This window comes from Neocloeon triangulifer, unplaced genomic scaffold (assembly GCF_031216515.1).
Source record: "Neocloeon triangulifer isolate White Clay Creek 2 clone unplaced genomic scaffold, ASM3121651v1 ptg000013l, whole genome shotgun sequence".
Classification (NCBI taxonomy): domain Eukaryota; kingdom Metazoa; phylum Arthropoda; class Insecta; order Ephemeroptera; family Baetidae; genus Neocloeon; species Neocloeon triangulifer.
In genome coordinates, this window is record NW_026775555.1 from 4,753,276 (window position 1) to 4,773,921 (window position 20,646).

The following is a 20,646-nucleotide window of genomic DNA, read 5'->3' on the forward strand; positions in this document are numbered from 1 at the left end:
CTGGTCGACGTGTTGATACAAAATAAAAGCTCACTTATGACTTATTAAAGTGCAGACTGCTGATGAGCATGCAGGGCGTTGATGCAAGCAATAAAAAAAAACACACAGCGCGTCGTTTTAATTGCATTCCGTGACTCACTTGAGGCGAAATTTCTTAAGGTCACCGCAAACTGCAAGCATCAGCACAACACGAATTCCATGCAAAGCCGCCGCGTGCAATTAAAAATCACACAGCGCTCTCTCAGGGCTCTGATTGCAGTGCTCGGTGGAAATGTATCAAATTTCCAGCGGCGCAGGCACCAACGCCGCCGCGGCTTATTGCAAAGCAAGTCTGCGCAGCGTAATCCTGCACTTCTTGTTCTTTCTGCGAGACGATTTTCGCACACCTTTGCTCCTTGTCTTCGCTCTGAAATTAAGAGATGATAAGTCTCTGTCCTGCTCAACACTGGACCCACATCCCTTATGTCTGGCAAGGGTCAATGAACTTCCAAAAGAACCCAATAGCAAAAAAAGTGGTGGATAACAATAATAATAAAAGTTGTGAATTTAAAATCGATTTTTCTTTGGTCACTGCTTTAATTGTTTATTGTTTTGCACCAAAAAAAACATCCTTTGTGATCCTTAATGAGAACCAATTCAAACATTTTCTATTGTGATTATATTAAAATTGTGAACATTAACTAAACGTTAATAATTTAAAAAAAAATTCTTATGAGAAATTTTTAAGGTGCAGAGCCGGATTTTTTTTATCACTCTGCGCATTTCATTTTTATTGCACTATAAAATTACAATTTACACAAAATAGAGATTTTAGAATTATTATTGTTTTTATTTTATATACATTAGTGATCTTTTAACAAAAATGAAAGATAAACTTTATGGCCATTACTGGGGAGTATTACGAGCTATGTAATTTCTGTATATTTTACTTCTTTTGTATTATGTTACTAACTTAAAAACAAATGTTCAAAATTTCAGAATGGACTCAGAGAGATTTATTGTTTGTTATAAATAATTTTAAATTTATTTACTTTTTATTTCAGTTTTATATTTATGATATTATTTATATTTTATTTAATAATGTTATTGTATAGATAATATATTCTCCTTTATTATTTTCTAAATATCATTTCAATCAAATAACACAAAATAACGGTTTACCATGTGGAAATATATTGTTAAACTTTAAACACAATTAAAGTATAAAAATAATATAATTCAGTTGATGATACCACAAATCAGGAAATAGTACTTTAAGTATTTTATCATTAAGTTGATGGGTTCCTATTTTAATTATCTTAATTAATAGAATTAATCCAAAATAAATAAATATATTGAGATTTGGAATTGATAATGAATCAACTGAAGAGGCAGCTTAACAAGCCAAGAAGATTTAACTATAATAAACGCGAAAAGTGATCTTTCAAAAATGTCATTAAATATAATAATTCCTTTTTTTGTCAAATTAATTAATTAAAAGGTGATGATACTGATTAAGCAACAAACTGAGCAGTTTGAAAATCAGGAATGTGTGATTTATAAATCGTGACCGTGCACCGACCATTGATGTCACTGGCGTGCGCGCCCATTCACGGCGAGTGGCGCGCGCGTGTCCGAGGATGCAGCCCGCAATGCATCTCTCGTGGGGCCGGGAACGCGTGCGTCCGCGACCACGTGCCGGCGGGGTGGGGGCTGGAAGTCGGCAGGCGGGCAGGGGATGAATGGGGCGGCGGGAGGGGGCCGCGTCTGGAAGGGCCTGTCTTGGGGTCGGCGGGCGGCGAGTGAGTCACGCAGGCGCGCGCCGAGCGAGCAGCGGCGGCGGCGGCAGCGGCGGGCGAGCCACGGACTCCTCACACACGCACTCGCTTTTCATGCCAACTCGGTCGAGATAGACGCTGGGCACGCGCTGCTAGTGTTGATCATGATGGTCGGCGGCCGCTCCACCCTGCCGGCGGCCACGCGGCGGCCGCCGCTGGGGCAGCGCCAGCAGCGCGCCGGGCTGCGCTGATCCTCGACAAGCAAGAGCCACACGCAGCCTGCGACAAGCAGACAAGTCTCGCACACACACCAAGAAACTCGATGGCCTCGCCGACCTGCTGGGCGGTGGCCGTCGCGCTGGCCGCCGTCGTGTGGTGTCCCGTCCAGCTGCGGGCCGACCAGCTGTGTCCGACGTGCTCGCCGCCCGCGCTGGGCGACGCCAGTGAGTTCAGTAGTAGTGCAGGTGTCAGTGCCCAGCAGCACCCCCATCTGCACCACAACCACCACCAGCAGCAGCAACTCTCGGACAATTTCGTCAGGATCGAGGCCATCAAGCAGCAGATCCTGTCCAAGCTCGGCTTCCGCTCCAAGCCCAACGTCAGCTCGTCCATCCCGCACGAGGTGCTGCTCGAGACGATGCGCATCGTCGACGACACCGCCGGCCAACACCGCAAACAGCCGCCCCCGCTCGAGCTCGAGGACGACGACGACCTCGGACGAGCCTCCGAAATCATCTCATTCGCCGAGCCCGGTGAGTGTTTTTTTGATTTACTTTCTTAATCGAAAAATTCAATTTTTTTTTTGTTACGGGAAGGAATCGATTTATGTATTTTTCTCGTCGCCGCTGTCGTTTTTTGTTTTTTTGTTACATATTTGGCGGAATGTTGCATTTTATTGTGGCCGTGCCAAGAAAACTGATTTCCATAAATCATGCGCGCGCTCTGACATTGTCAACCGTGGCAGACAAAAAAGGGCGCAGAGTTGCTCGCACAGCAAACTTTGGCTGCGGCCAAAATTATACATATTCTATGCTGTCGTATGCGGAGTAAAAGATCTTTTTATCTTCGCCCGAGTTCACTTTACTCGCGATTGTAAAAAGCCAGTTTGTAAAATGAGATTAGCTCGGTGTCAGGGTTACGCCCTGACGGTGCTAGATCCTATGGGAATAGTCAATTAAACAAATGTGATACCCAGGGAAGACATTGTTATTATTAAATATCCAAAGACAGTTATTACATAAATACCTTTAACGGAGGTGATACTTGAGAACGTCCGCGTGGGTTCGTCCCGTGGTGATGAGTGACGCCGCCGTCACTCATCACATACTAGGTGCTCATTTTTGCTTATTGTGCGCTCCCGGTGAGTGGGAGTAATTTATCACTAATTTACTGGGGAGCGCACTAATTCAAATCCTGACATCTCCCCCTCTCGAATTTAGGGAAAGAACAAAAACAAATAAAAAAATAAGAAGTTACTTTTAGGACTTGTTAATATTGAAAAATGTTGCCTTGCTCGAATAAATAAGTTATTTAATATTTGTAAATGAATATTATCCTCTTACTTAATTATGATTAAGAATACTGAATTTACGAATCGCCGTAATGGAATTTTCCGCAATGTTATTAATTTTGGAATATTTATTTGAGATGGGAAAGATTTTAATTGCTTCAACCGATTAGTTGGGGTGAGGTACCCACCCCCTCCCCCCGGCTTATTTGGGGAATTTAAAATTTTAGTTTTATTTTGTTTGGGACGAATGTGTAAATAGTGTTGTGGAAAAAAAAAATTTTTTTTTTTTGTATAAGCAAAATTTTTGATATCCGACTGGACTGGCGGACCCTCGTAATTGTGCCAAGGGGAGCAAAGTCGTGGGTGGAGGAAGCCCACAGCGGTGGTCAGCCGCGCTCGTTTACGAGCCCTTGCACAAAGCGAGAGGACCTCAGTCCAAAACGAACATATGGATCGAAAGGGTTTTGGGGTGTGTTAGCCGGAATATAAAAGGGGTTGGAGCCCGCACCACAACCGAAACAGGAATAGCGGAAAAGAACGTAATTCGAGAAAAAGGGGAACACGGAAAAATTCCATTGACGGGAAGGAAGAGGTGTGCGACAGGGTGTCCAGCCCTGAGTACAAAATAAATTCGGAAAAAATTAAAGAAATAAATAAAAATAAAAAAAAATTAGATAAAAAGGAATGTTGACCATGTAAAAATAAAATGCAAAGTAAAAAAAAAAAAATAACAAAGGGAATAAAAAAATAGCGATGGTCAAATAGACGGAGAGAGAGAAAAAAAATTAGGGACTTCGAGCAAAATTTAAATACTGGAGAGCGAGAGACGTCAGGGTAATAAAAGGAGACTAAATTACCAAAAATAAGGAAGGAAATAAGAGCACCGAACTAAAGTTAAATACAGAGAATGCAAATTAACAAAAAATCAAAAAGGGATAAATCGACGCACTGAGTGTCCTACACGTTGGTTTAGTCTTCGGCCGAAGGACAACGGCGTCACGTCTGATGGTGGGATGTGGCGGCGGAGCGGCGGCTGGACGGCGGAACGGCAGGACAGCAGGACACATTTCACCAGTCCTCGAGATCGGAGGACGGAGGCGAGAGGGGCAGTGTGGCCACGTATTCGTCGGGCTCCCATTCATCCTCCGATGAGGGGGGGGAAAACTGGACATCGGGAGGCAATGCCGCTTGAGCTGTGTCCAATTCGGCCTGGAGGAAGGCAAGGTACGGACTCAACAATTCGCAGAATGTCTGGAGCCTGGCGAGGAATTGACGGGCGAGGTTGCGGCCGATGTTGGGTTGGCCCGCGTCACGGACAGATACGAGTGTGTCAAACAGAGTCAGAAGGAGCTGAGCGGAGTAGGAGATGCGTGCCAGGTGAGCGACTACCACCTCTCGGGTCTCGTCCAACAGGGACTCGAGAGCAGTCGGGTTGGAAGTAGAAAAGACCTGTGCGTCTCGTAGAAGGCTGCGGAGGTGCGCTCGAAAATAGTCCGTCAAGAAGAAACTTTGTCCCGCCGCCGCGAAGTTGATGTATGATTCCAGCCGCTGCCCCGTCCGGTAGCATTGGGAGTCGAGGCGGCAAATCCTGAAGCTCTCGGACCGTAGTACGTAGATGCGCATCATGAGTGCTACAAAAATAAACCCAATTATAAGGAAAAAACACAAAGCTGAAAAGAAGGAAAGATTGGGCAGGAATGCCTATGGGCAGTCGTGTCCCATCTCATTAAGAAAAGATGAAAATAAAGGGACTGGAAATGGTCCATTGAATTTATTATTACATCTTTGTGTGTAGGTCGGATGAAGAAGGGAGATGTAAATAAAAAAATCTTCAACCGATTATTATTATTATTATTGTGAATATTGAATTTTGTGTACTAATAAAAAAAATTTTCATCGCAAGATGCATAAGTGATTTGTAAAAAAAGAAAAAATGAAGCCAATGAAAACCGAGAGAACAATACTTGAGATTAAATAATAATGAAAATTAACTAGAACGAAAAGTATGTTAAAAAAAAATTTGATAATTTTCAATAAATTATTCCTGTCATTCCTGAGCCAGGTCGGAATGCACCTCGACCCCCAGGCGGCCAGCCGAGGCCGAAAGAGCGGCCTGGAGGCGGCCCAGGCCGAACCTCGGTTGAGGTAGGCGAGAGTGAAGAGCGCTGTCAGCTGATGGGTGTCAGTTGATTAACCCAGTTTCGCTGGAGTAGTGTGTGCGTGGAAAGTGTCAGGTTGGACACCAGCCGGTATGGAAAAACATACGCACAAGTCGTTGGAGGGGAAAGCGAGTTATGATGTTTTAACTCTGGTGCAACCGGTGGCACAGTATGGAGAAATGAATGAATTATGTCTAGTGTGCGAAAGGAACCATAATAATAATCATAAAAATAAACAATAAACGAAAATAATAATAACCAAACTGAGAAAAATAATAATAATAATACCCACACAAAAATAAGAAATTTCAAAAAAAAAATCTAACGGTCAGGCCGTCGAGATAATTTTAACTGATACTTGAATTTGGTATGGACAGGGTTGGTATTGTATCCTGAAGAAAGTAATTGATGGCACTTACAGGATTGAAATTAGACGGAAACTCGGAGAAAGAACGTTTGAATCAAAAATTCTGAAGGGACGCGTCTGACTCCGTTGCCAGGAAGACGTGTGATAAAGTAATGAAAAATGCGACAATGACTGAAAGTGATATGTGAACTCGCTCGATTCTTGAGTCGCGCTAAAAATGCTGATTCAGGAAGATGTATATGAGCGAGGGGAATTAGGAAGTACGGAGAAGGCTGAAAGAGGAAGATTAGTGCAACCAACAAAACAAAAGGAAGTGTAATGAACAAGTGAAAAGTAAAGGCGCAATAATAATAAAATTAAAAAAAAATCAGTATTGTATAAGGTCCAGAATATTTGAAATTAAAATCCATGTATTTTGGAGATTAATTTAAAATAATCGGGAGAGACGGAATTGAAGTGCAAGTTCAGCAGCATAATTCTTAATTTTTAATTCAAAAGCCATGAAGTTGGCAGTTAAGTTAAAAAAAGAGAATAAGATAATTATTTGAACAAATAATTATAATGTGAATTGAAAATTGGTGAGAGAGAAAAAAAAAAATTTATTGCGCATAGTCAATGAGAAAAGTAAAATTGGAATGAAAAACAAATTCAGGTGAAGTGCAACATTGGAAGTGAAAGAAAAATTTACAATGCCATATAATGTAAAAAAAAAAAAAAATGTGCAATAAAAGCGAAACCTATGAAACTCGGCTTGTGATTTTACTCCTGAGGTAGCCGATCACACAGGGCCAGTCGTGTCGTGTAAAAACGCTCCATCAGGAGACGCGGCGGCGAAAACGGCGAGCGATGATCATAAGATGCGGCGTGGCAAAGATTGATAGCGATTTTTATATTGTGACGCATCGCGCGAAGAAATCCACGAAGGGCTTGTTGAGAAGATTGAGAAGTTCGATTAAAAGGGCGTACCAGAAAAATACAAGAAGGAAATGGTTGGCCGTCCATTTCTTTGAAGAGTTGAAAGATGTGAACTGCTATATCAGTCCATGAGGCTAATTCTCGTCGAGCAAAAAGAAACTCATGATCGCGAATATGGCGAGTCGCGATACTCAAAAGTCCTTTCTGAATGGACAGCAGACGGCGGAGCAGTGCCAGCGGTGTTCTGGACACGGCCGTCCGGGGTCTTAGAACGTGGTTTGTGACAGAATTGTGTCGTGTGGCCATCGCAAGCTGGAGGAAAAATAAAAAAATTGATTTAGGGCCGTGAAGGAGAGAGAGAGAGAGAGAAAAAAAAATTAAAGAATAAGAACCCAATTTGAAATTTTTGTATTGACCGAGAAGAATAAATAATAATAATACAAAAAAAATGCGTTATTGAAGGAAGGAGAATAATGAAGAGCCAAAAAGTATTTAAATAATTAAAAATTAATAATTTTAAACTTGCGATGAACTCACGCGCGACCGAAGGAGTAATGAAGAAGAACTGCCGTGAGGAAAAGTGGATAATGAAATGAATCGTATGACACCGCCGCGTGAAATAATTACGGAGGTGGTGGTGCATCAGGGGGTTCCGCAGAGGAGTCATTTTGCTGCGAGCGCGGTATCGCGGGTAGTGGCCGTCGTTGGTAAATTCGGTGCCTGTGGCGCGATGATTTTGGTGTCCGATTTGCATTTTGGAGGCCCCAAAGTAGGCTTGGCGTGCGTACAATGATCCACGCGAGGAGGGCAAAAGTTACCCAATGAAACAGGCCAATATAATTTGAGACAATTTGTACAAAAGACCAATCAAAAACGGTGACCGTCGCATTCTGCAGATGTGGTTCGTTAGGCAAAAATTTGTTCCAATCTTCCGAAAGTATAGCTGTAAGATTTGGAATTTTTGAAATTTGAGAAATATAGATTGTAGAAGGAAGATGAGTCCACGCGTGAGGAACAAAACGAATAGATGCCGGTTTTGTGTCAGGCCGAAGGCAGGGGAATTTTGTCTCAATAATTTTGTCAGTATTGGCGTAAAGAGAGCAATTACAAGGGAGATGCACTTGAAGGGCCCCTACCGTGGTTGCTTGTGTGGCTAGGGAGTGACGCGCGGTGCCACAATGGGCCGTCAAATTCGCTGCATTTGTAATGATAAAGTTCCTCTCGTCAATGTGCAGAATGCTAATTTGATTTGTGGAGAAACACTGAAAAGGACAATAATTTCGTAGATCATTGAGGGTTGCAGTGGGAGAAAGAAGGGCAGCAATGCATCTTTGTTCAGTTGTTGGTAAATTAATGTCATTTAAAAGGCCAAGAGATTTTTTTGGTTGGAAGGTCCGAATTGCAGAGTGAGCAGAAGTTTGAGATGAAATTGCGACGTGCGAGGGCACTTCAATTTTACAGATTTTACCATCAGAAGAAAATGGAACCGCTTGAAGAGAGTATAGTGAATATTTTTGAGTGGTAGTCAAAAGAGGAATTCGAAGGGTTAAGGTCATCGCGATAGTGCTGCGTGAACAGGAAATCAAATCGTCTGAATAATAATAATCCAATTTTGCTGTTGGAATCGCAAGCGTGTGGTTTTCTGGCTGAATTTTTTCTCGGAGTTCAGTTAAAGCTAATTTCAGTTTGCTCGGCGGTACGATCAAAGGATTCAATTTGCCAGTCGCGCACGAGGAAAAGAGTGTTTGAAGGAAATGGGAATTTTGCAAGTTGATCAAGTGCGTGAATGAGTGGAGAACTCTCACATACAGATTAAATGTATGATGGAGTAATAATTTGTCGTGAGCAGAAGTTGCCGCGGCCAAAGTGATTTTAATTCTATGAGAAATTTCCTGAATATAATTTCTCATATTTGACGCGAACTGGAAGAGTTGGCCATTATTCTGGGAAATTTTTGTGAAGGCGTTTGCGATTTCAACATTTAATTTTTTGAGTTGATCACGAGCTTGGGTGCCAGTGGGCGGCAGGTCAGCATGGGTGACAAGAGAACAACAATAACTAAAGAAAGTTCCTATGAATTCAAGTGCGCGTGGGATTCGAAAGTTAAGTTGCTCCAGGTCTGTGTCAAATTCAATTTGAGTCAAATTGGCAAGTGTGTAATCTGCTCTGCTCAAAATACGTGTCAAGTTCAGAAAGGGATCTTCCGGTGGTGTGGAAACTTGATACCCAAACATAGAAGCAAGAGGGGCATATTGAGGTAATTCGATGTCAAAAACAATTGGGTAAATAGAAGTCGATGGAAACAATTGTAATTGTTTGACCAAAACCCCCGGGTGCAATTGGAATTCAGCTAGAACAATTGAGAAATAGTTAGTGATACTCAGCAGACAGACACCAAAAGTGGTGAGTCGCGGCCCGCGCGACGCGAGCATGATGAGGCGGCCCGCTTCTTTGTGTTAAAGAGTCGTGCCAGAGTGACCAGCCCCAAAACGTTGGAGTGGTCACCAGTGATTTTAGCTGACAATGAAAAAAAAATTATGCAGCGGAATAAGTTGCTGAATATGAAAACAACAAAAATTGAGAAGGAGTGCATTTTTGTGCATTATGTCGGCGGAAACAGGATGGTGTGATAATCCCGATGAATGTGCTAAACCCACGCATAACTGCAATTGTGCTATTTTAATTTGTGTTGAGCTATTTTCGTAGAAGAGAGCGGTCAGACGCTGATGTGATAAAAAAACTGCTAGTTGCAATGACAACTGTTAGACCGCCAAACCAGGTGCAGCGGACGTGAATGTGCACCGCAGAGCCAGGAAGTCTGCATATTGCGTATGCTGACAAAGACGACAAAAAAAATTAGACGCAACTAAAAATATTAATTTGAGTACGACAATCAGAACTCATGTATCTTGAAATAAAAATTAATAATTCAACTGAAGAATGATTTTTAATAATAAAAGAAAATGCGTCAGACCCAGGAGAGAATAATTGCACAATGAGTTATGCTAAACAAGAAAAAAATCATCTTGACAAGACCAGTAAAAATAATTATTGAAAACAACATATTTGTGCGGTGGTTATGAGTGGAAATCTAATGAGTCATATAATTTGGTTACAAAAATAATAAAATGGTATATATTCATCAGAGAGAAAAAAAAATTGTAATATTTTAATACCGCAAAATGAGAATAAATAAAAAAATTATAGATTCCAGATGTACGAATGTAGTGGATGTTAAACAAGTGTAAAGAATTAATAAAAAAATTGTGTTTGAATTAAGGTAACAAATAAATAATTTGAAAACCTTCAAGATTATATAATTAATTTGCTGGCAAAATTAATTAATCTGAAAGTGATAATGATGTTTGAAATTAAGTACTAGGCTCGGTAGTACTGTGCATCTGAGAAAAATTGGAATCAAATATAAATAAAAATTTTGTTAATCCACTACATTAATTGTGTGTCTACCCGGTGGTGCGTGGAAGACGCACGATAAAAATCGTGGTGTCAACCGGGGCAAAATAGAGCTGCAGCAAATGTAGGATGTATTCTGGGGGCATTTCGTCTAGCCCACTGCAGAGGGCTGGAATCGCGAGAGAGCGGACCCCGTGGTCATGGCAATATGCTGCTAATTTCCGGATGGCAATCTGGATATTGCAAACAAACGCGTTCGGACGATGTGAAATCTTATCTTCAGATTTCCATTTTGTGACCAAATGCAGCCACGTTGTGGCGGTGTAGACACCGCGACCCTCTACTTTGACCGGCAGGATGGTGCCAGGGCGCACCTTTTCTGTCAAAGGGCGGTTAACCTTGCCATAGAGATTGACATAGGAACGTGCGAGCCCCCTATACATCCCTAAATCTGCTGCTACCGCATGTGCCTTGTACTCTGATGGCCAGCGGAACAAATCTCCTGTCACTTCGTAAATTTGACACCTAGGTCTTGGTGGCAGTAAAAAGGGACAGTCTCGCTGCAGCATGAAAACCAGTAGTTTGTACTGTTGGAATTCAGCATCGGCAGGTCCCCAAATTTTTTGGTCCATCTTAAACAAACGTGAGCACCGATAGAACTATCAAATAGGTGTTACAAAGGGACGAGTACAGAGAGGAGAGAAAAAAAAAATATTGTGATATATTAAAAAAAATTTTAACACCAATAAAAGAAAGACTATCATGGACAGAAATTGAAGGAGAGGTTAAAGGGAATTGTTGGAACCCTTTTTTAATTTTTCCCCTAATAATATATGAACAAGTGCAGTGTATAATCAATAAAATTCTGTTTGACAATCAGAATATGTGTTCTGCAGACATCAAAAATGCAAGTGGGACTATATAACACAAATATTTCGGCTCTTTATAGAGTCGGCTGAGGCGCCAAGGCTTCCACTTTCATCAGAAAGAAAGACTACGCGCGTAGTTTTCATAAAATAATATTGCAAAAGGAATAAAATAACGATTCTAAAATTAAATCCACATGGGCCCTGTGGAATCTGATTTGATACAGGATCGTTATTAAATCCTTTAGTCTCTCTGACGGCCTGGCTAAACACAATTATGGTTGCTATTGAGCACCATTCCTCAGCTATTATTATTAATTACTTGTTAAGAATTGCACAGGTGCAGTGAAACGATGAATATGTATATTTCACACAGGCACATCACTGGCCTGTAGGAGTGTGGGTGACAAAAAATGTCATTTGAAAAAATAATTTTGTTTTGGAAATGTACAATTGAAAAAATGAAATTAATGTCCAAGCTATATAGCTGGGAATAAAACCCTATGAAAAGGTCTCGAAAGAAAATAACAACAAAATTTTTTCAAGTGCAAAGTATTTATAAGTGCAATAATCATGTTTTTATAAGTGTAATTTTCAAAGAAATTAACTGTATATGGTTGTAGTTAGGTATTTTGAGGTGCGTAGACAGATATATTTATTGAAAAAACTCAAGGAATGAGAATTTTCAGAGCTCTAGAATGAGTGCTATAAAATTTTAAAGAAAATAGTAACTAAGACCCGAGCGCGAGAAATGTCGCGCCGGCTGCTGTGAGAAGTCGTGCGAGAGGAGACCCGCTTTGCCCCTAATTGCAAAACTCCCAAATGTTTCAAAATTTATTTGCTCTAAAATATTTCCCCTATCGATGAAGGTTGACAAAATTTAATATAAGGTAACTAGAAGTGATCAGAAGGACTGTCCAAGATTTTTTTTTTTCTTTTAAGAGCAAATATTTTTGGGACATTCACTTTTTAGGGAATTTTTGAGTGAAAAATTTAGGATAGTTCATTTTTGGGCATTTGTTTTAAGGGCAAATATTGGGGATATTGGTTTTTGGACAAATGATTTTAGGGGCAATAATGGCGACTCCGCGCGAGAGCTGCCTGCCCGCTGCGACATGCAGAGCGCGATACAGCGCATGTCCCAAATCAAATCGCCAAGACACTCCGGTCGCCACGTGCTCGCGGGTGAGGCACCGCTCTTTCTCTCGGGCCACCGCGCTTCTAATAATTCTGAGCTGATATGATGTGCGCTCAGTGCCGCGGTGATTTAGGTGTTTTCTTATGAATGGAAAAAAATGAAAAAATTCATACATATAGAAGAAGAGTGTATTGACCGAAAGAGTAAAAAAAATCTAATTTATTTAAAGTTCCAAGAAAAAATGGAATGAAAAAGTGAACTGTATTGATTAGCACTCAGGGCAAAATAGAAATATATATATATACATATAAATTACAGAAATATTTACATAAATATTTATTTAAAGTGGCCATAGTAACGCACTGAAAAGTAGGCTACTGCCACGTCTAGGTGGTAGAGGAGAAAAAAAAAAATGAATAGAATAATTTTATTTAAAGTGGCCATAATAGAAAAATGTTCCAATTTTTTGTATTTTTATTTATAAATTTTTTAGGAACTATTTCTCCATTTGCCACGTATTTCCAGGCATAACAACAGTTGTGCCAGGTAGCCCAAATTGAGCTAATTTGCGTACTACACACCCTAAGATGAGTCTGAGTCTAAATCAGGTGTCGCGTTAGCAGATTGCGCGTCCTGAGACTCAGGGTTTAATTCGACCGCAGCCGGAGACGAATCGCGCTCAGTCGAATTATTCCTATTTGGGACCCCTTGGGGTTGTGCATCGCGAGTGAAAAAGGGTTTGAGTCGTTCAATGTTTATGACCTCCTCCTTTGCGCCAGGACGAAGGCTCATGCGTACGCGAAACGAGATTGGACTGATGATTCCTGTTATCTCCTTAGGTCCAATATATACAGGGAGTAACTTTTTCGACAGTCCAATTTTAGCGCGTGGAGTGAAAACTGAAACCCAGTCGCCAACCTTAAATTTAATTAAGCGGCGACGCGCATCATAGCGCTCTTTGTCTTTTCGTTGCTGTTTAGAATAGTTTTTTGCAACTATCTCCTCGGCGAGAGCAAGCCGATTTTGTATGTCAATTACAAACGGGTCTCGGAAACTTTCGTTTGAAATCATATCAAAGGGGAGAATTGGCTGACGGCCGTAAACAAGAGCAAAAGGTGACTCTTGCATTGACTTATGGGTGCAGCAATTCAGGGCAAAAGCTATTTGTGGCAAACGTAAATCCCAATCTTTTTGTGAAGGACTCACGTATTTAGCTACAATTGATTTGACTGTTTTAACAAATCTTTCACATTTCCCATTTGAAGCTGGGTGATACGCACTAATTCTCACCTGGCGAGTGCCAATTAATTCGCAGAACTCAGTCATGAGCTCACCTGTAAACGCTGGGGCCCGGTCATGAACAATTTCCAAAAATAGGCCCGTTCGGCAAATGAACTGCTCAAATAGAAAAGTGGCTGTGGTTTTGGCTGTGGCATCTTTGCAAGCTCGTAATTCTACCCAAGAAGAATGGTAGTCTACTGCAACCAAGAGCATGCAATTCCTGCGAGTGGACCGGACGAATGGACCTCCGAAGTCCAGACACACCTTAATGAAGGCCGTCCTAGGTCGGTCCACTGGCATAAGACTGCCTAACTTACGTTGGGTTGATTTGTTAAAACTTTGACAAATAGGGCATGAACGGATAAATTGTTTAATATCGCGAATCATGTGAAACCAGAAAAACCTAGTTTTGATTTTGTCATAGCATTTTGCAAATGACAAGTGAGCACCGCAGAGAACATCTTCGTGCAACATTTGCATAAGCTGTGTTTTTAGCGAGTCGGGAATAAGAGGCAGCAGAAGACAGCTGCGCGGGCTCGTGCCTCGTTTGCAAACGAGCCCATCTTGCAATATAAATTGCTTATACTGACGACTTGTGTCATTTCTTTCCAACGCTAATTTAATATTTACAATTTTGTCGTCAGTTTGTTGAGCATTTTTAATATTTACAAGTTCGGTGAAAAACGCAGGAATTTCTAGTTCCGCTAAGAAATTTTCTTCATCAAACGGCAACCAATCAGCGCTGGAGCGGCTGAGAAAATCAGGACAGACATGTTTTTTGCCTGAAATATGTGCCATGTCAAAATCAAAAGCTTGGAGGCGCATCAAAATACGCCCAATTCGGCCCCAAGGGTCTTTTAATTTTGTAATGGAACAAATTGCATGGCTGTCTGAAAGTACAGTGAATTTAATTCCATTGAGGTAAAATTTGAAATACAAAATCCCCCAGGAAAGTGCGCAGCACTCTAGAGCAGCGCTTGCTAGTTTGGTTTCGGACGGCGTTGTCGCTCGGCTAGCGAAAGCAACGGGACGTTTATTCCCATGCTCGTCTAGCTGTGACAGCACCGCGCCAAACGCAATGTGGCTCGCATCAGTTTCTAAAAATGTTTTAGTCAAAGGATTAAAATGAGCCAAAATTGGGGGTTTTGAAATTTTATCTAGAAGGGTGCGAAAAGCTTCCGAGTGTTGTGGTCCCCATTCAAATTTTGTGTCTTTCTTTACCAAATCATAAAGAGGTTTTGCGATTTTTGCCATGTTTGGTATACTCTTTCTATAATAGCCAATCATCCCGAGCGCCCTGAGTAATTCTTTCACGTTCTTTGGTTCATGGAGCTTAGATAAAATTGAGATTTTGTCCGCATCCACATGCACACCGTGAGGGCTGACTGACCAACCTAAAATGCTCATTTTTTGGAACCCAAAATAGCATTTTTGTGGTTTGAATCTTAGGTTTGCTGCGTCAAACCTTTGTAAAATGATATCTAGATTTTCCAGCAATTTCTCAAAGGTTGGTGCCCAAGAAAAAACATCATCCAAATAAGAAATTACTATTTTCCATCGCAGGTCACTCAAAATGCTGTCGCCAAGATTAGAAAATGTGGCGGGAGCATTATGGAGACCGAAGGGTAGGACTTTAAATTGATAGTGACCAGAGGAAGTGCTAAATGCTGTAAAAATTTTGCTACCTTCCTCCATAGGAATTTGAAAATAGGCTTGGTTCAAATCCAGGGCCGCGAAAAAATTCGCGCCGTGGAAACTAGCCAAAATGTCAGAAATTAGAGGCAAAAAGTAGGAATTTGGGTCTGAATGTTTGTTTATGCAGCGGTAATCAATAACTAATCTAGACCCACCCCCTTTTTTGGGAATAATGAAGGCTGGAGAAGAGAATGGGCTTTCTGATGGTTCAATAATATTTTTGGAAAGCAATCTGTCAATTTCAATTCGCATCGCTTCGCGCTGAGCCATTGATTCCCTGAAGGGTTTTTGTTTGATTATAGGTCCCTTGTACCTAATAATGTGTTGTATTTTGTTTGTGGTTGGTAAATCTTCTGTGTCGTGTGGGAAAAGGTGTTTATATTTTTCCAACAGAGTGCGCATTTGTGCCTTTTGTTCATTTGACAATTCAGGATTGATGTGAATTAAATCCAAAGGGTTCCCTTTCGGCGCCTCTGAAGGAGGGTCAATTGACTGTGTTGAAATTGGGAAAATTTCAATTTCCGGAAAAGATTCTAATTTGAAAAGGTGGAAAATTTTCTGGCCCTGAAATAAGCGCTGAGGTATTCTAGAAAGATTTTTAATCCAAACATTATTTGAGCCTTGAGTTACATGAAAAATGAAACTCGGCACAAATAGATGTTTTTTAATCAGTCGCTCTTCAGGCAAAGCAAAATATTCACCTTCTGTCAAATTGTGGGAAATTGAGATTGGTACCAATTTTCTCTCAAACGCGTCAATATCGAGTGTGTGTTGTGCGCAAATCGTTGCAATAGGGCGCACTTCGTCTATTTCCTCTTCCTCTGCAGGAGGTTGCATTGTCTCCTGAGATATTGAATTTATTTTATTTACAGGTTCAGCGAAAGAGGGACCCTCTGTTGCGGGGCCAAACAAAAGAACTTTATTTTTACAATTAATGTTAGCGTTGTTCGCACTGAGAAAATCAAAACCGAGCAAAATTTTAAGTGCAAAATTCTCTACCACTGCAAATGTATGTACAAAATCCGTGTTTTGGATTCGAATTTTTTGAGAAATCAAACCTAAAACCGGAATAAGACGGCCAGAAGCGCCTCGCAGCAAAATATTTGAATTACTCTTTACTTCCTTTTTATTCACTAATTCTGCAGAGACAATACTAAGCTGCGCTCCTGTGTCCGTCAGCGCGTGAACTGTTGCGCCATTAATATTTACAGGAATTTTTAAAACATGTGGATTAGCAGAATTGTCGCAAATTGTGACTGAATTGATTCCTACACTATTTCCGCTCGATTGAAAATTATTCTCATTGCAAGTGCGAACTGATTCAAAATTTACAGAGAGGGAGCCCCCAAAATGGGTTTTAGGGAGGGGTCGGGCCCCAATTTCTAAGCCCTCCCGTCTTGGTTTTCCTTGGCCGACGGGTAATGCACATGAACGGCATACGGCGCCGCCGCCTGCGGTGCCCCTGGGCCCGCCAGTGGCGGTGCTGGAAGAGCCGGAAAGGAAGGAAATGGCGGCAACGCGTTTTGTGGGCTGGCCGGTGGATAATATTGTGCCCCGTATGTCGGCTGGGGGTTCGCGACAGCCCCCGGGAGTCCAAAGTGGCCTCCTAAATTCCTCAAATCAAATTCGCGTTTGTAGCACGTGCTCTCCAAATGGCCCGTGCGCCGACAATAATTGCAAAGCATCGTGTTGCCCGAATTATAATACATACGGCCACCGCCCCGGCCGCCTCGACCCCGGCGGCCTCCACGACCACTCCAGCCGCCACGGCCACGAGAAAAACCACCGCGGTCGTAATTAGCATAAGGCTGATCAGGGAAGTGGTTGGGTGTCGTGTACTGCGCCACAGCCTGCACAGGTGCCGCTTGTGGGGCTGCCTGCGAGGGCACCATGGCTGCGGGAATGTGAGAAGGTCCAGAAGAGAGTTGAATGGCTGCGATGCGCTTTTCAACTTTCTTCATCAATTTTTCCCCAATTTTGCGTTCAACTTTCTTACTATTTTTGGGGAGTTTTTTATTTTTCCTTTCAACCACGGCCGCGTGAGTTGAGGAAGAAGAGGAAGAATAAGAAGAAGTCGGATATGAAGAAGACTCACTGCCGCTATCGGACGCGTTAGTTGATTCGCTGTCCGAGACGGAAACCGACTTTTTCTTTTTACTCTTTTTCTTTGATTTACTTGATTTTTTGGTTTTTCCCTTTTTCCGCCTAGAGCGGCTGGACTCCGCGTCAAAGTCACTAGGAGGGCAAACTTTCCTCCGGTGTTCCAAAATGAGTTGATTTAGCGCCTGATCCTCTGCCCGCGCAATAAGTTCACCAATTGTAGTGGGAGAACCGATTCTATCCAAAATTGAGGGATGCAAATTATTGCAAATTAGGCGAATCCGCCTTGACTCTAGCATATGGGGGTCAACTCTATTGATCAAAGACAACATTTCCCCTACAAATTTGCGTGAATTTTCACCTCGTTTTTGGAACCTGGAGTAAAGTTCTCGCTCCGCCACATGTGCATCAGACTGCACATGTTGTGAATTTTTTAAGTCTGTCAAAAATTGAGCGAGCGTCACATTCGCGTTCGCCGGGTCTTCCTCATAGCCTTGTAGCCACTCCGATGCATAGCCCGTCAATTTGCACTTTAAAATATTAAGTGCTTCAGAGTCAGACCATTGATTGGCCGCTCTGACCCTATTGAAATGTGTCAAATATTCTCCGATACTTTGTTTGCCTTTGAAGAAGGCGAGGTCAATCGGCCGCGCACGGCTCGTAGGCTGATTTGCCATTTTATTTCCCGATTGAGAATTTTCGTCTCTATTGGTACTCGTGTCACGAGATTTGATTACTAACGGTTCAAGGTTAGGGACCGCAGGAGTTGAGCTACGAGGAATTTGCTGCTCAACAAGTTCCTCAGAAGGTGGCTCGTCCTGCACATCAATCAAACCGAACTGATTTGTAATCACCTCGATTTCGTCCTCTGATTGAGTGCCAATTATCTTACGCAGGGCATCAAGAGTGCCAACAGAAGTGTTTTCCACTTGTGCAAGATAATCAGACGGGGTAATATAAGGGGATAGGGAAGGGGTTGCAGCTTGTGTGAACGGCTGAAATTCGAGACTTTGAAGCTCTAAATAATCAGCTCGAGAGGAGGGTCCTGGCTGGTTTATGTCATAAGTTTGGTAGGCCAGGGTTGGGCCGATTTGTTCATAATCGCCCCCAGGAGGTGGAGAGTTTAAATTTCCCCTGGAGGGAAATAATAAACTACGGGAGGGATCGTCTCCGGAGGAACTTGACTCATCTAGATTTAAATCTTCCTCCGCCTTTGATTTACGGGAAAAAAGTTTTTTGGTTTTCTGAAGAACAGAAAGAGAGATATCCAAAAATCCTCCCTTGCTCCTGGTTGATAGAGCGGGTGAGTCGGGAATGTGAGGAACCGATTTGCCCCTTTTTGGTGGCATGGGGAAAATCAGTTTTCCCAAGGGAAAAGCACCTATGCCGGAAAATCGACATTTAGGAGGCAGAAAAAATGGAACGGGGAATTTTATTAATGTCCCATTTTTTTATCTCTAGTCCCTTATTTTAAATAAGTGGAAAAGAGACATCTCGCCGGTGCCTCCAGATGTCAGGGTTACGCCCTGACGGTGCTAGATCCTATGGGAATAGTCAATTAAACAAATGTGATACCCAGGGAAGACATTGTTATTATTAAATATCCAAAGACAGTTATTACATAAATACCTTTAACGGAGGTGATACTTGAGAACGTCCGCGTGGGTTCGTCCCGTGGTGATGAGTGACGCCGCCGTCACTCATCACATACTAGGTGCTCATTTTTGCTTATTGTGCGCTCCCGGTGAGTGGGAGTAATTTATCACTAATTTACTGGGGAGCGCACTAATTCAAATCCTGACATCGGCTAGACGCGAGCATTTTTGCCGGATCAAAACTTTTGCGGAGAGCAGACGCAGAGACACTTTGGAATTTGCCAAGAAATTTTCTTTGAGTTGCGAAGAAATTCGATCTGAATCGCGGGGATCATTTATGACGAGGAGAAAACTGGATTATTTACCGCAAATTCAAGACAAACAAAATGAATTGTCAAATGACTAAAAAATATCCAGGAATAGATTGATAAATAATCCATGAATCTGATTCGAAGAAGTTATTACAATAACATATTTAGACTAAATTTAAATTCTTTGTCCCACGGGCGCATAATTTGCAGAAATATATTGGATGAAATATGTGGGCCCTAAATTTGAAGTAAATTAAATATTATTTTGGACATTTTATACAAACTACAAATTCTAAATAAATACATTTGTATAATTACAATAAAAGGAGAAGTTAATATAATTATAAAATGAAATAAAACAATAAATTTCGTGCAATTTATTCATTTATTTAGTACAAATAAAGAAAAAAATTAAAGTGAAATTAAAGAAAATACTTATTTATATGTTTTTGTTAATATTATTAAAATTATTAATTTGTTTTGTATTTTAGACAGAAAAACACCTTAATATACAAGAATTAGTTCTCATGGGGCATAAACAAGGTCAGGTAATCCCCTGGTTTCTAATAAACAAAATATTCAACAGAGTCGTTCCTACTTCATTAAAATACATTCAAGCCTTTTTTCAAGAAAGAAACTTTCATCTAAATTACATAGCTTTAAAAAAAATATTTCAGCATTATTTAAAACATTATATTATAAAGCTAATCACGATTTTTATTAATAGTTATTTAAAAGAATTTTAATTCAATGGAATTGCGGAAGCAAAATTTTCTCTAGTGCCAATAAACCCTGAAGACGAAAAAGGAGAGCACCAATAAGGCCAGGCATGGAATTCAGGGCCAATTCGCGAATAAAAGAACTGCTGACGAGACGCGCGCGTATTATTTCTTCTTATCCTCTCTCGCGGCTAAATGTGTGCAGTATACTTGCTACACTCCACATAATACTAAATTCAAATTCAAATGGGGCCGCGTGTGTTAAATGACCCACATCTGTTGCATACACACCAGTGTCAGACAGACTGCCACACACATACAGCTCGCATAAATCAATTACCAGCAATTCTTTCTTCATTTCTCGCCGTGCCGCTGAACAATAACCTTAATTCCGCGACCACTCTTTTCGGCTGTGACTGGCAAACGACGCCGCGCTTTATTCCATCGCGAATGCATGATTTACGAGCCGACTTGATCCATACATCATTGCACCTTGCGAAGGGGAAACACCTGTTGTCAACTTGCGCTCTTGCCACCTTTAATGCTTCTGTTAAATAATGTTTTTATTTCAGTTTGCAATTTTTATGTTTATTTCACAATTAGTTCATGCTATTTTTTATAATAATTTGTATCTTACGTACTTTTTACGGTATATTAATTTTAATCAATTATATTGTTTTAACGTTAAGTTGGTTCTTTTTCGCGTTCAACGAGATTTAAAATAATAATTTGAACAAATTAAAAAAGAAATTTAAACAAATTGTACATTCTTGAAGAAAATATTGGGTTAATATTTAAACATTCAATATATCAGCGCAA

At 41.2% G+C, this 20,646-nt stretch overlaps 1 protein-coding gene across 1 annotated transcript in view; it reads left to right on the forward strand.

Annotated features, from left to right (window-relative positions):
• Nucleotides 1–1,879: 1,879 nt before the first annotated feature.
• Nucleotides 1,880–20,646, forward strand: part of LOC132199217 (inhibin beta B chain-like) — a 53,531-nt gene continuing 34,764 nt past the window's right edge. Inside the window, exon 1 of the mRNA XM_059623781.1 lies at nucleotides 1,880–2,509. Coding sequence (XP_059479764.1) covers nucleotides 2,080–2,509 — 430 coding nt within the window. The 5' untranslated portion in view covers nucleotides 1,880–2,079. The remainder of the gene's footprint in view (nucleotides 2,510–20,646) is intronic.